General features: G+C 49.5%; 1 protein-coding gene across 3 annotated transcripts in view; it reads left to right on the forward strand.

The window, feature by feature from the left end:
* Positions 1-13,115, forward strand: part of SORL1 (sortilin related receptor 1) — a 226,472-nt gene that overhangs the window by 203,451 nt on the left and 9,906 nt on the right. For all 3 annotated transcript variants that reach the window (XM_006148800.3, XM_027771985.1, XM_027771986.1), the window contains exons 39-45: positions 1-83; positions 1,714-1,810; positions 5,573-5,757; positions 9,236-9,355; positions 10,861-11,025; positions 11,801-11,975; positions 12,898-13,004. In XM_006148800.3, coding sequence (XP_006148862.1) covers positions 1-83; positions 1,714-1,810; positions 5,573-5,757; positions 9,236-9,355; positions 10,861-11,025; positions 11,801-11,975; positions 12,898-13,004 — 932 coding nt within the window. The remainder of the gene's footprint in view (positions 84-1,713; positions 1,811-5,572; positions 5,758-9,235; positions 9,356-10,860; positions 11,026-11,800; positions 11,976-12,897; positions 13,005-13,115) is intronic.

The raw sequence follows: 13,115 nt of genomic DNA on the forward strand, positions 1-13,115 counted from the left end.
TGATCCCGGCACCAGATATCCACATTGACAGCTACGGTGAAAACTCTCTGAGCTTCACCCTGACCATGGGTGGCGGTATCAAGGTAAGGTGCAAACTGCAGTTGGAGTGGGAGCCCATAGGTCAGGACAGGAAGACTAAGAAAAAGAATGGCTCGATCTTGCGAAGCTGAAATGCTAGAACTAGGTCGGTTCCTTCTCCCACGAAGAACCACTCGAGTCTTCCCATGTAATTATCCTGCCTCAGCCTGGTGTCTTTTTTTTTTTCTTTAACCATATAATTAAATGGTTCACAGCTACAGTGCAAATAAAGAGTTGGTGTTAACAGAATACGTATGCCCTGTAATTTTCAGCTTTATTGGATTTCCTAGTGCTAAGCGCTAATGCAGAGGTTCCCACAGTGGAAGAGCAACTTTCTTGTGAGAGAGTCCGATACCTTAGAAGCACGTCCACCCAATAGCCTCTTCCGTCACCATGGCACTGCCAGCCCCTCCTCTTGGCCCATCTGCATAGCTGACTTCACTGTAGTCATCGGAGTCCATGTGGTTCTTCATATGGAGATCCATGTTCCCGAATGTCCATTCTTATCCATTCATTCTTCCCACAACCCTCCCGTTCTAGAAGGTTGTGTTGGGATGGAAGCTCTCAGAGTCCGTGTGCCACTCACCGAACCACAATCTGGTATCACGTTCTTGGCTTCCAAGAAGGTGGATAGAAGAAGGGTCTCATGTGTCCTTGTCTATATAGTCCATGGTCTGGAAAACATTTATATCAGGGCTGCAAGGTGGCATGGTGATTAAGGCGCTGAACTCTCACATGGCCAACTGTGGTTTGACTCCCAGACCTTGTGGCTTGCTTTCTTACTTTCCCTCTCGCTCTCTCTTTCTCTCCCTGGCCAAATTAAAAGATAATAATAATAATTAGTTAATAAAATTAAATAAATAATTCTTTTTTACAAAAAGAAAATGTTTATATTTTGTTTGTTGTCCCATGTTTAAAACGTTTTAGATCGGGTCCTTCGATGAGCTCAGGGATTAGAAAAGGTGGTCCTTCCTGATGCGTGGGTGTGTTTACTCCTGTGGGATAATGGGCTTTACTCAGCCCACCTTGGCATTGACCTCTTGGCCTTGTCCAGAAAAGCAGCCTGAGCTCAGATTTATCTTTTTTTTTTTTTTGAGAGGTTTTTGCTATAGGGCATGTGCACTTGCCAGGAAGACAGAGAGAGACAGAGAGATAGAAAGCGAGAAATCACCCCCTAGGGGGATGGCCATGCCGCAATCCCTTCTCCATTCTCCTCTCAGGATCTTGGGCATGCATGCACATGTGCCTGGTGTGAGTTCAAGCTACTGGGTCCGGGTCTTGAACCGCGGCTGACTACATGGGAGTCCAGCGATATAGCCATTACGCTAACTGCTGGTCCCCAGACGTCTCTTTAATGCCCATAACCTATTGATCTTTCTAGCATTTCTTCTTTCTATCTTTATTTTCTGTTCTAAATGGTCTCAAGCTTGTTTTTAGAAGTAGGTAGAGTATAAGTAAAATTATTTAATGAAAATACAAGTAAAACGTTTAAAAATCAAAAGAAATAACCTTGTTCCTTCTAAGAAACGAGAAACCTACGGAGACTCCAGAAAAGAGGTGTAGCATCATCCTGTCTGTTGGATTTGGTGTGTCTTGTGACTAGAGCTGTTCACATGATGTGACTCTTCCCGGCAGGTGAATGGCTACGTGGTGAACCTTTTCTGGGCATTCGACACCCACAAACAAGAGAAGAGAACTCTGAACTTCCGTGGAGGTGTATCGTCACACAAAGGTAACTCCTCGGAGCCGGGTGGTGTGTGAGCAGGAGGGGATCAGCCTACACGAGGACTGACCTGGCAGTCGAGCCTGGTGGGGAGGTTCCTGGGAAAGGGGGGCTCTTCTCTGGAGGCCACTCTGCGTAAACAGGATGTTGTACATTATGGACATCATAATGGGGGGCCAGCAGGTATCGTGGTGGTTAAGGCACTGGACTCCCACATGGTTGACCATGGTTTGAGGTCCAGATCCGGTAGCTGAAAACTCATGCCAGGCCCATGTGCGTGCCCAAAATCCCAAGAGGAGAATGGAGAAGAAGGGATTGTGGTGTGGCCATCTCCCCGAGGGAGTGATTAATCACTTTCTCTCTGTCTCTTGGGCAAGTACACTTGCCCTATAACTGAAATCTCTCTTAAAGAAAAAAATAGGGACCAGAGGATGGTGTAATGGTTGCATTGCTAGACTCCCACATGTTTGACTGTGGTCTGAGTCCCAGACCTGGCGGCTTAAAACTCATACCGGTTGTGTGTGCATGTGTGCTCAAAATCTCAGGAGGAAAATGGAGCAGAAGGGATTGTGGCATGACCATCTCCCCTGGGGAGTGATTTTTCTGTCTCTCTCTGTCTCTCTAGTGAGTGCAGTTTCCCTGTAGCAAAAAATCTCTCTTACAAAGACATGCTGTAATGCGTCCCTGACTCTAGGTAGAGGGATTCCCTTGGCGCTTCTCAAGCCCCTTTCTAAAAACCTAATGGCTCTTAATGGATGTGGGAGGCTGTTATAAGGAGAGAGAACTGGAAAGAGGCCAGATCAGCCCCCTGCGGATGGGTTTGAGTTTCATGAGTTTCTATTATAGCCTGATTTGCTCCTTTGCTAATAAGAGGTAGCACCAGACCTGGTGTGTGAGTGGCATTCGGTGGGTGCTTGTTGACTGAATGAATGGACAAACCAAGGAAGATAGTAGTCTCGTCCCTCTCGTACCTGTGGCAAGAGCGAGCCTCAAGTAAAACTATTTTATTTTTAAGGTTTGAGCCATAGGTCAGGTATGCTTGCCAGAGAGACAGAGACAGAGAGAGGGGAAGTAAGAAATCATGCCCCACCAGGGATGTCCTTGCCATAGTCCCTTCTTCTTTTTTTTTTTTTTTTTAAGAATTATTTTTATTTAACTTTATTATTATTATCATTATTATTTTTCAGTTTGATCAGAGAGAGAGAGAGAGGAAGTGAGAAAGCAAGCCCCAAAGTTCGAGACTTGAACTGTGGCCGCCCATGTGGGAGTCCAGCGCCTTTAACCACCATGCCACTTGCCGGCCCCAACCGCAGTCCCTTCTTCTCCTTTCTTTTTTTGATATTTAGGGCACATACACAGATGCCCACCATGATCTTCAGGCTGCTGAGTCTGAGACGCTACCGCAGTCAGCCATGTGGGAGTCCAGTGCCTTAATCACCAGGCCACCTGCTGGCCCCTCAGCTAGAATTCTTCTATCTGAAAATGGGCTACAGGATGACAGAGCTTTTCCTTCTTTGAGAGGTTTTTGCTATAGGGCACGTGCACTCGCCAGAAAGAGAGACAGAGACAGAGAGCGAGAAATCACTCGGATGGCCACAACACAATCCCTTCTCCTCCATTCTCCTCTCGGGATCTTGGGCATGAGTTTAAGCCACCAGGTCCAGGACTCAAACTGCAGTCGACTAGATGGGAGTCCAGTGACATAGCCATTACACTAACTGCCGGTCCCAAGGATGACAAAGCTTTCAGCGGCAAAAGCCGCCTCTGAATGCTGACACAGGGCTTCTTTCCTTCCCTTTCTTCTAGCCTGTTTTCCAGGTACTTTCCACCATGTTTTTTGTTTTTTGTTTTTTTTCCTTTATTATGGCCTTATAAAATAGAATTTTTTTTTTTTTTATTACTTTTCTTTTTAAATTAAATTCTACTACTGGGTTAAGTAATTTGCCGCAGGGTTGTACAAGAGTAAAAATAACATTGACCCCCTCCTTGAGCAGATCGGCCTAGGTCTTCTGTGTGTGTTGTTTCCCATAACCCCGGTCGTCACTCTGCCAGGTACGCTTCTTTCTGAGGCCAACTAAGGCTCAGAGATGAAGTAATCCCCCCAGAAGGGGGCAGAGCCATGAGAGGGACCCACATCTTTCTAATGCCAAAGCCCATTATCTCATCGCCTCCGTGCCCACCAGTAGAACTGGGCAGAGTCAGGAACAGAAGTCTCATTATCTGTTGCTTGAAATCTGTTCTGGGCTAGCCCAAGGCCAGGCCTCCCGCCAAGCACTTTACAAGCAGTTTCTTTTTAAGTCCGGGCAACAGCCAGCTGCTGTAAGTGCTGTTATTTTGGTCTCCAGCTTACAAAGGAGGAAATAGAGCATTTAAATACTTTACCCAAGGATCTGTGCCCACCAAGCAGTCAGGCCCTAATCATCTTCCCAGTCCCTCAGTTATTCTCCTAACGTAATCCCCCCTGTGTTCACTTCCCTTTTATTTATTTATTTTTTGATTGTTTGTTGTTTTTGCTTTTAGTTTTTTGCCATAGGGAGCATGCACTCACCACCAGAGAGAGACAGTGAGAGGGAAAGTGAGAAATCACCCCAGGGAGGATGGTCATGCTGCAGTTCCTTCTCCTGGGATTTTGGGCACGCACATATTTATACCTGGAATGATTTTCAAGCCTCTGGGTCTGGAACTTGAACTGCAGTCAGTCAGATGGAAATCTAGCACTTTAACTACTATGCCAGCCACCTGTTGGCCCCTCCTTTTTAGTTGTTTTTGTTTTGTTTTGTTTTGTAGCCCCTCCTTTTTAGTTGTTTGTTTTGTTTTGTTTTAAGGTTTTTGTCAAAGGGCATGTGAGCTTGCTGGAGAGAGACAGAAAGAGGGAAAGTGAGAAATCACCCTCTAAGGTGGATAGCCACAGCTCAATTCCTTTTCCTCCATTCTCCTCTTGGGATTTTGGGCACACACACACGGTTTTCAAGCCATCTGGTCTGGGATTCAAATCACAATTGGCCACATGGAAGTCCAGTGCCTTAACCACCATGCCACCTCCTGGCTTCCCTTTTAGATTTCATAGTGTTTCCCCTAATAAGAAAGGGGGTACGTATTGATTTCAGAACATGAAAAAGTAAAAGGCAAATGAAAATTTTTTATTAAAAGTTTACTTTTACATTTCAGGTATCCCCTAATTTTTTTCCTATGGATTGATCACCTATCTTTTTTTTTATAAAATGAAAATAATGCTATCTGTAGTTTTGTGCCCTGTCCTCCTGATTTCACATAACCTTTGAAACTGCACAGTGCCATCCAATGGTTCTTGAAACAGTTCTTGGTGGCAGCATCTTGGTTCATGGCAGCAACTTGCTTTAGCTGCTGCCTATCCCCAGACATCAGATTAGGTCAGCTCTTCCCTACTTTAAGAAACACACAGGTGGATTTCTCCGTGACTTAGAATTTTGAGCCTTTCCCTCATTGTATGGGATCATGCGTGGAAGGGTGTGGTTCTCAAGGCCCTTGTTACACACGTTCCCCTTGGCTGCCCGGGCGAGTTGTATCCGTTTACCCCGGATGGTCAGCTTTAAGCACCGATCATAGACCTAAGGTCCGTGAGATGTGTGGCATGTGGTAGCTATAGTGAGTAAACACCGGACGGGTTTGTCAACGAATCTAAGTCCAACAGAACGTGAGATTCACTCAACAGAGATACCCCGTTTTTTTGAAATGGGGTGTGTATGTCAAGACAGATCCTCAACTAACACCCCAGCTTCCCGGTGTTCGCAGTTGGCAATCTGACAGCCCACACATCCTATGAGATTTCCGCCTGGGCCAAGACTGACTTGGGGGATAGTCCCCTGGCATTCGAGCATGTCCTGACCAGAGGGACTCGCCCACCTGCTCCTAGCCTCAAAGCCAAGGCCATCAATCAGACTGCAGTGGAGTGCACTTGGACGGGCCCCCGGAATGTGGTAAGTCGGGCAGAATGACCATCACAGAGCACGTGCAGACTCCCCTGCTGCCAGGCCCCGGGTGGCCCAGGGCGTTCCTCTCTGGTGCTCCTTCCTCCTTCCTCTCCCCACACACAAGCTGCCCTCTTGGCCAGTCCCGACCACCCCTGGAAGCCCCTGTGGTTGCATAGATGTGGTGTACGTAGGGGTAGTTTTCCCCATGCTCGGGGCTCACCTTGGTGGTGGCCTTGGTGAGAAGCCAGCAGCAGTGACCACGAGTGCTCCTCTGTGTGCGCGGCCTGGCTCCTGCAGCCCCTTCCCAGCTCTGCAGTCGCTCTGCACCTGCATCGCCTTCTTAGACCGGTCCTCCCAGGCGTGCCCTCTCGTCATCTGGGGTCCTGCTTCACTTGTATATGAGTCTTCCTTTTGCTTTTCCATATGCATTTGTTTCTTCACATGAGCATTTCGAGTTTATTAATCCCCTTATGAGAAATCCGCACAATCCCCGCAGACAGTCGCTGCAGAACGTCGCTCCTTCGGCTTTCCACCCCCACCAACACTGGCCTCTGCAGTCCCCAACTTCCTTCGTTCTGTTCTCGCGTTCCTCTCGCTGTTTTCTTGACGTCTGTTCTTCTTAGACGGACCACATCTTGCAAGTCTTCATTTGGGTTCGTGTTTTTTTGCATACTCCAAAGAATCGTAAATCATGCCAAAGCCAGTTGCCTCGCCACCACCAAAATGGGTTCTGAACCTAAACACAAAGATGACATCTGGTGTGGTCTTCACGTCTTCGCTAGTTCTTCCCGAATTTCTGTCTTAGGTGCTGTCGCCTTGCTGGGGTGGAGGCCATCCGCCACCCTTTGTTTCCTCTGAAGTCGCCGGTTGGTCATGGATTTCCTGGTTTGGATAGTTACTGTGTCATTCATGATGGCGTCTGTCCTAGGCAGGCAGGAAGGAAAAGAGAGGCACTGTGTTTGGTACGTGCAGGATGATTGCTCTCTGAGTCTGGGTCCGCAGTCCCCATCTCTCCGCAATGTGCACCTGTCTTTTTTTTTTTCCCTTTTTTTAATAGACAATTCTCTTTAAGATTATTTTATTTAACTTTATTTATTTTACTCATCTTAATTTGATCAGACAGGAACAGAGTCAGAGAGAGAGGGAAAGTGAGAAAGCAAGCCACCAGGCCTGGGACTCGAACTGTGGTCAGCCATGTGGGAGTCCAGCACCCTTAACCACCTGGCTCTTCTGCCTGGAGTCTGTCCTCCTTCCGCTGTGCAAGTGACTCCTCGTACTCCCTTCTGCGTGATCGCACGCCCTCATGGATTCCTGGGACAGTTATAGTGGTGCCGTGTAGCATGACGTTTCAGGAAACCCATCTTTATCTCACTGGATGTTTTCCGTCTGTTGCTCCTATCTCCTAACTAGTCTGTAAGTTCCCTGTGGGGGGGGGGGTTTGCTTTCTGAGTAGAAAAGCATTTAGAACTAAATCTACAGTCAGAACTTGGTGAATCCTTAGTGATCAGAGAGTGGAGGGGCTGGCCTAGGTCCTGTCCTCAGTGGGTATCTCCGTGGACATTTGGTCCATGACTGACCCATGAGGAAATAGGCAAGGTTTGCAGGTCATGGTCTGTGAGATCCGTGGTGAGGAAGGAAGAAGGAAGATCTACCATGCACCAGAACAAACTCACAAACTTGCTCACCGTGTTCGCTCACAGTATCCTTGTTTTTTTGTTTTGTTTTGTTTTGGTTTTTTTTTTTTTTAGAGGTTTTTGCTATAGGGTGTATGCGCTCACCAGAAAGAGAGAGACAGAGAGACAGAAAGCGAGAAATCATTCCCCAGGGGGGATGGCCATGCCGCAATCCCTTCTCCTCCATTCTCCTCTCGGGATCTTGGGCACACACGCACACACGCCCAACGTGAGTTTAAGCCACCAGGTCCGGGGCTCAAACCATGGTCGACTACATCGGAGTCCAGCAACATAGCCATTACGCTAACTGCTGGTCCCTCATGGCATCCTTTTATCATTCCTGGGGGGGTGGTGGTCAGCATTCCCATCTTATCACCCCCTGGGGCCTCCTCGTCTCCTCTGCCCTGAGCGCTCCCCTCTGCAGGCCTTGCTGTGAGTGGGAATCACACCGTGTCTGGGTGTCACGTGTCCCTCATCAGTTTCCTCTCCATTCCCATGCCTCCTCCTGGTTGTTCTCATCCAGCCTCGTCTTCACCTGTTCATGTACTCTCAGAGAAAATGCATTTCTTTCTTCGTAGAAACAGAGAGAGAGACAGAGACACCCCGACAGGGCAGTCTCTGTGGTGGACTCCCATTCTCAACCTGCCCGGGTCTCATACACACATGCGCAAGCAAACACCCCTCTTTGCTCAGTGAGGCCCTGGGAAGTGAACCCAGAACCTTTCCCATGCGAGTCTGGTTACATTACCACAGGGCTGCCACCTGACCCAAAAAATGCTCTTTGATGATCCCTTCCAAAAGGAAGCTTCCCCAGCTCTCACCCTCCCATCATAAGCTCCCTGGGCCTCCACCCCCTGCTGTAAGCATTAGTCAGATGCCCCACTGTCCTGCTTGCCATCCCCTCAGGTCCCCGCGTGTACCAGGCAGGATTTGGAAAGCCTTTAATGCCTTTCAGTAGCCGGCACCCAAAGGGACAGCGGTTTTAAACCGTTTGCCTCCCTCTCAATTCAAAGCCGTTTAGAGTTCACTGAAGTCCAGGCCTCTGCTGCAGCAGCAGCCTCTGATCTGGGGCCCGGGCCCCTATCTTCTAGGTCACCCTGTGGTCCGAGAAGCCTGGAGCCACGCCACTCTGTGCTCCAGGCAGCAGGAGGGCAGGAAGAGGGACTCGTCCTCTGGGATGATGGGCCTCCTGGGGCATCTCACGTGGTGCTGGCTGGAGGCCTGTCACCTGGCCTCTCCTAGCTCCAGGGAGGTAGGAAGTTCAGAATTCTGTTCTGGCCAGCAGTTCTCACAAAGAACCAGGGTTCTACTAAGGAGGAAAGGGAGAATGGGGGTCTGCTGGGCACCTGGCAGGGTCTGTCCTTCCCCTCCCTCCACACACCTCTTGAGATCTTCATGCTCACTCAACAAACTCCATGGCCGCACACCCGGCTCAGCACCCCCCGGGATCCCCGCATCCGTGCTCTGGTACCCTCTCCCAGTGACCCCCTCTTCTCTGGCTCATGTGCAGTCTTTCCCCTTCCCCTAGGGCAGGGAGCATCTAGCCCTCTCTTTCACAGCTCTTGGTGGAGACCTGCCTGTGTTTCCTCCCTTCTCAAGAACGAGCCTGTCAGAGACGGAGCCTCATCGTTTCTCTGTGGGCGTGTGTCCGTGCCCCGCTGGTGCCTTCTCTGTAAAGGCCGTGAAACTGGTGACTGGAGATTTCCCTCCGAGCTCTTGGGAAGCAGTTCCAGGGTCTTGAATTAGCGATTTCAAGAAATCGAGGTCACTGGCCCATTGCAGGTGTCCTTTCCATTCTCTGCTCTCACTAGGTTTACGGCATCTTCTATGCCACATCCTTCCTGGACCTCTATCGAAACCCGAAGAGCTGGACGACCCCGCTCCACAACGCCACGGTCATCGTCAGCAAAGACGAGCAGTACTTGTTTCTGGTAAGTTCCCCATACCAGAGTCAGGAGGGGTTTCTATACTTTAAGGGCTATCTTCCTTTTTGGGCACCTGAGTTCCACGCAGGACCTGGGAAGCTGGACTTCCAGGCTCCAGGATTGATGTGTGGAATGGAAGGAAAGTTCCTTTTCTTCATCCGCATCAGGTTCTTGCTTGAAACACAGAATGGACAAGCACTTAACCAGCTGCAGCCTTATCATGGAGGGCTGATAACTGGGCACATGGGTCACAGGCACAGAGCAAGCCGAAGCTTTTGTCGAATTACATTTTGGGGAATTTAGTCTACATGATCTTACACGCAAGCCAAGATGTGCGCATGCATGTACGCATGGTGCATTTCTACTGTGACAGCCGCAGGTTTGAGACAACGTAACTGTCTATGAGGAGAGGGCTGGTGAAAAATACTGTGGCAGGCTCACCCTGTGGCCTAGTGCTTAAGGGACCTGGATCCCATGGGGCTGACCACGGATCAAATCCCAGCCCTGATGGCCAAGACAGTGCTGCGTGAGTGTGTGTGCATGCCCCAGATCCTGACAGCGCCGGAAGATGGAGGGATTGTGCCATGACCATGCCCCATTAAGGGATGCTTTCTCCTTCTCCCTGTCTCTGTCTCTCCCTGACTGGTGCCCACCACACCCTCTGGCAAATTAAAAAATAAAATTAGGGACCAGCAGTTAGCGTAATGGCTATGTCGCTGGACTCCCACATAGTCGACCATGGTTCGAGTCCCGGACCTGGTAGCTTAAACTCACGCCAGGTGCGTGTGCGTGAGTGCCCAAGATCCTGAGAGGAGAATGGAGGAGAAGGGATTGCAGCATGGCTATCCCCCCGGGGGGTGATTTCTCACTTTCTGTCTCTGTCTTTCTGGCAAGCGTACACGCCCTATAGTGAAAACCTCTCCCCCCCCAAAAAAAAATTAAAATTAAATATTACATCAATAGCTTATCCATGCAGTGAATTATAGGACAACCTTGCAGAAGAAATCTACCAAGTCTTTGTGTGCTGCTGGGTGTGTCTTTACACACACACACACACACACACACACATCTACACCTCTGTGCCTGTGTACACATAGGGCATTTCTGGAAGGAAGCACAAAATACTGTCCACAGTAGTACCTCTTAGAAAATGATCTGGGGTAGGGGCCAGCAGGTGGCACGGTGGTTACAGGTGTTGGACTCCCACATGGCAGACTGCAGTTCGAGTTCAAGACCTGGAGGCTTTCTCTCTCCCTCTCTCTCTCTCTCTCTCTCTCTTTCACTCATCCTCTGTCCCTCTCTGGTCAAATTGGGATAAATAGACAAATAAAGTTACATAAAATAATTCTGAAAAAAAAAAAAAAAGAAAATGATGTGGGCTAGTCGAGGGATGACTTTATATCTTTTATACTAATCAAATTTTAATTGTGTCTGCGTGTGCCACTGTTCTCTTGAACATAGTAAAGATCGTGTGAGCTCACATGGTGTTTTCCCCACGTGTGCGGGGCTAGGTCCGGGTGGTGGTGCCCTACCAAGGGCCGTCCTCCGACTACGTGGTGGTGAAGATGATCCCGGACAGCAGGCTCCCACCCCGTCACCTGCACGCGGTTCGCACAGGGAAAACCTCAGTTGCCATCAAGTGGGAGTCGCCCTACGACTCTCCGGACCAGGATTTGGTGAGCAGCCTGGCAGCCTGGCTGCTTCTTGGCATGATTTGGATGGGGTGGAGTGGCATGGGAGGGGGTTCCTGTAATAGGCCGAGAAACTCAGGCCTGGTGGTTGGAGCTCAGCAGGAGGGTCCCCATTTCTTGCGAGTCCCTCTCCCAGACTGGTTCTTGTCCAGTATCTCAGCTACCTCATTGGTTTGTTCCATCCCTTCTCTGCTGCTCACATTCCCTTCCCTGAGCCTCTAAAACAAAGGTCAGCACCCAGACCCCCGTCTGTTCCTTTCAGTAAAGCTTTATTGGCACCAAGGCACTCTCGTGTGGTACACGTCATCTGTCTCCGATTTCATGCAGACTTGAGGAATTGTAGTGGAGACCATCTGGCCTTGAAAGCCCAAGATATTTGCAGGCTGGACGCTTACAATACCTTTGCTGACCTCTGCTCAAAAAGAAGGGGCGCTGCGGCCAGCAGATTGCATGATGGCTAAGGTGTTGGACTCCCATGTGACTGACTGAGGTTCAAGTCCTAGACCTGGTGGCTTGAAAAATAATACCGGGTGATGCATGCCCGAAATCTTGAGAGAATGGAGGAGAAGGGATGGCGGGGGGTGATTTCTTGCTTTCCCTCTCACTGTCGCTCTGTCTCTCTCGGGTGAGCTCACGTGCCCTATGGCAAAAACTGTGGGGAGCCCTATAACAAAGCTCTCTAAAAAAACAAAAGAGAGAGAGAGAGTGGAACAGGCTAGGTCCTGACGCCTGCTCAGGCGTGCTTATTTTCTTGTCCTAGTTATATGCGATCGCAGTTAAAGATCTGGTAAGAAAGACCGAGAGGAGCTACAAGGTGAGATCCCGCAACAGCACTGTGGAATACACCCTGAGCAAGTTGGAGCCCGGGGGGAAGTACCACATCGTCGTCCAGCTGGGCAACATGAGTAAGGACTCCAGCATCAAAGTCACCACAGGTAGGCGGTGGGGACGGCAGCCCTCCCACAGCTGGCACTGTGGTGCTCCCCGGACTCTCCACCTGGCCTTCCCATCAGGCACTGCTGGGGAGGTGCAAACGCTGGGCGTCCTGGGGCGGAGTGGTGCAGGGTTCCAGTGTCTGGGCTGCGGTATGCTGGTGGCCAGGGCACAGTAGGCAGGGTGGGGCTGTCGTTCTCCATATTCTCTCGCATCTTTTTGCCCTCCTCTTCCCTGTCTGGTTTCGAGATGACTAGCAGAGAAGAGGAAGAATGCCCAAGAGATAGGAAAGAAAACTGAGTGTTTACACAGAGGCCCAGCGAGTGTCCGAGGAGCTGGACTAAAGCCCAGTGGCTCTTCATGATCTGAAATGCGGAAGTAGCGGGAGATCCTAACTGGGCAGCTTAGAGGGCAGCCAGGCCCCGTCAGAATATGGTTAGCTCAGTTACTCAGACAGCGGCCAGCGATATCAGGGGGTTCGTAAAGGAGGCTCTGTACTGTTTGGGCTAGGACTGAAGGCTCTGGGCCCAGGCCCTGCTCCATTGTTTTTCCAAGCACCTGTCCTCAGGCAGATTTCTTTGTCCCGTCCCATCCCTTCCTGGCCACCTCACCCTACCCTGTTTGTTTTTGTCTATTCTTGAGGGACTATTAAGTTAGATACTGTCCAAATTACTTCGCTGAAGATAGAAGAACAACCAGAGGCCACTTAGAGCGCTGGGCTCTGTACTAGCCACGTGTGTGATTTATTGGGTCTTCAGAAAAGTCATGACACATTTTGCATAGAAAAACATAGAAAACTACGCATGACTTTTCCGATGACCCAGTCTTTCTTCCTGAACCCTCAGCCCTCTAAGGCTAGCGTTGTTTAATCTCTCTCTGACAGACGAGAAAAAACGCGTCTCTCATCTCGTCTTTCATTTTCAGTTTCCCTGTCAGCACCTGATGCCTTAAAAATCATCACAGAGAATGACCACGTCCTTCTGTTTTGGAAAAGTTTAGCTTTAAAGGAAAAGCAGTTTAACGAAAGCAGGGTAAGTTCCTCCCCTTGTTCTCGATGGCTTTAGAGATCTAATTGAAATGCCATTTTAGAGATGAGCTCGTTAACAGCATGCTGGCATGGATAGAGTGAAAAAAAGAGGAAG

Source organism: Tupaia chinensis, unplaced genomic scaffold (assembly GCF_000334495.1).
Source record: "Tupaia chinensis unplaced genomic scaffold, TupChi_1.0 Scaffold000247_1, whole genome shotgun sequence".
Classification (NCBI taxonomy): domain Eukaryota; kingdom Metazoa; phylum Chordata; class Mammalia; order Scandentia; family Tupaiidae; genus Tupaia; species Tupaia belangeri.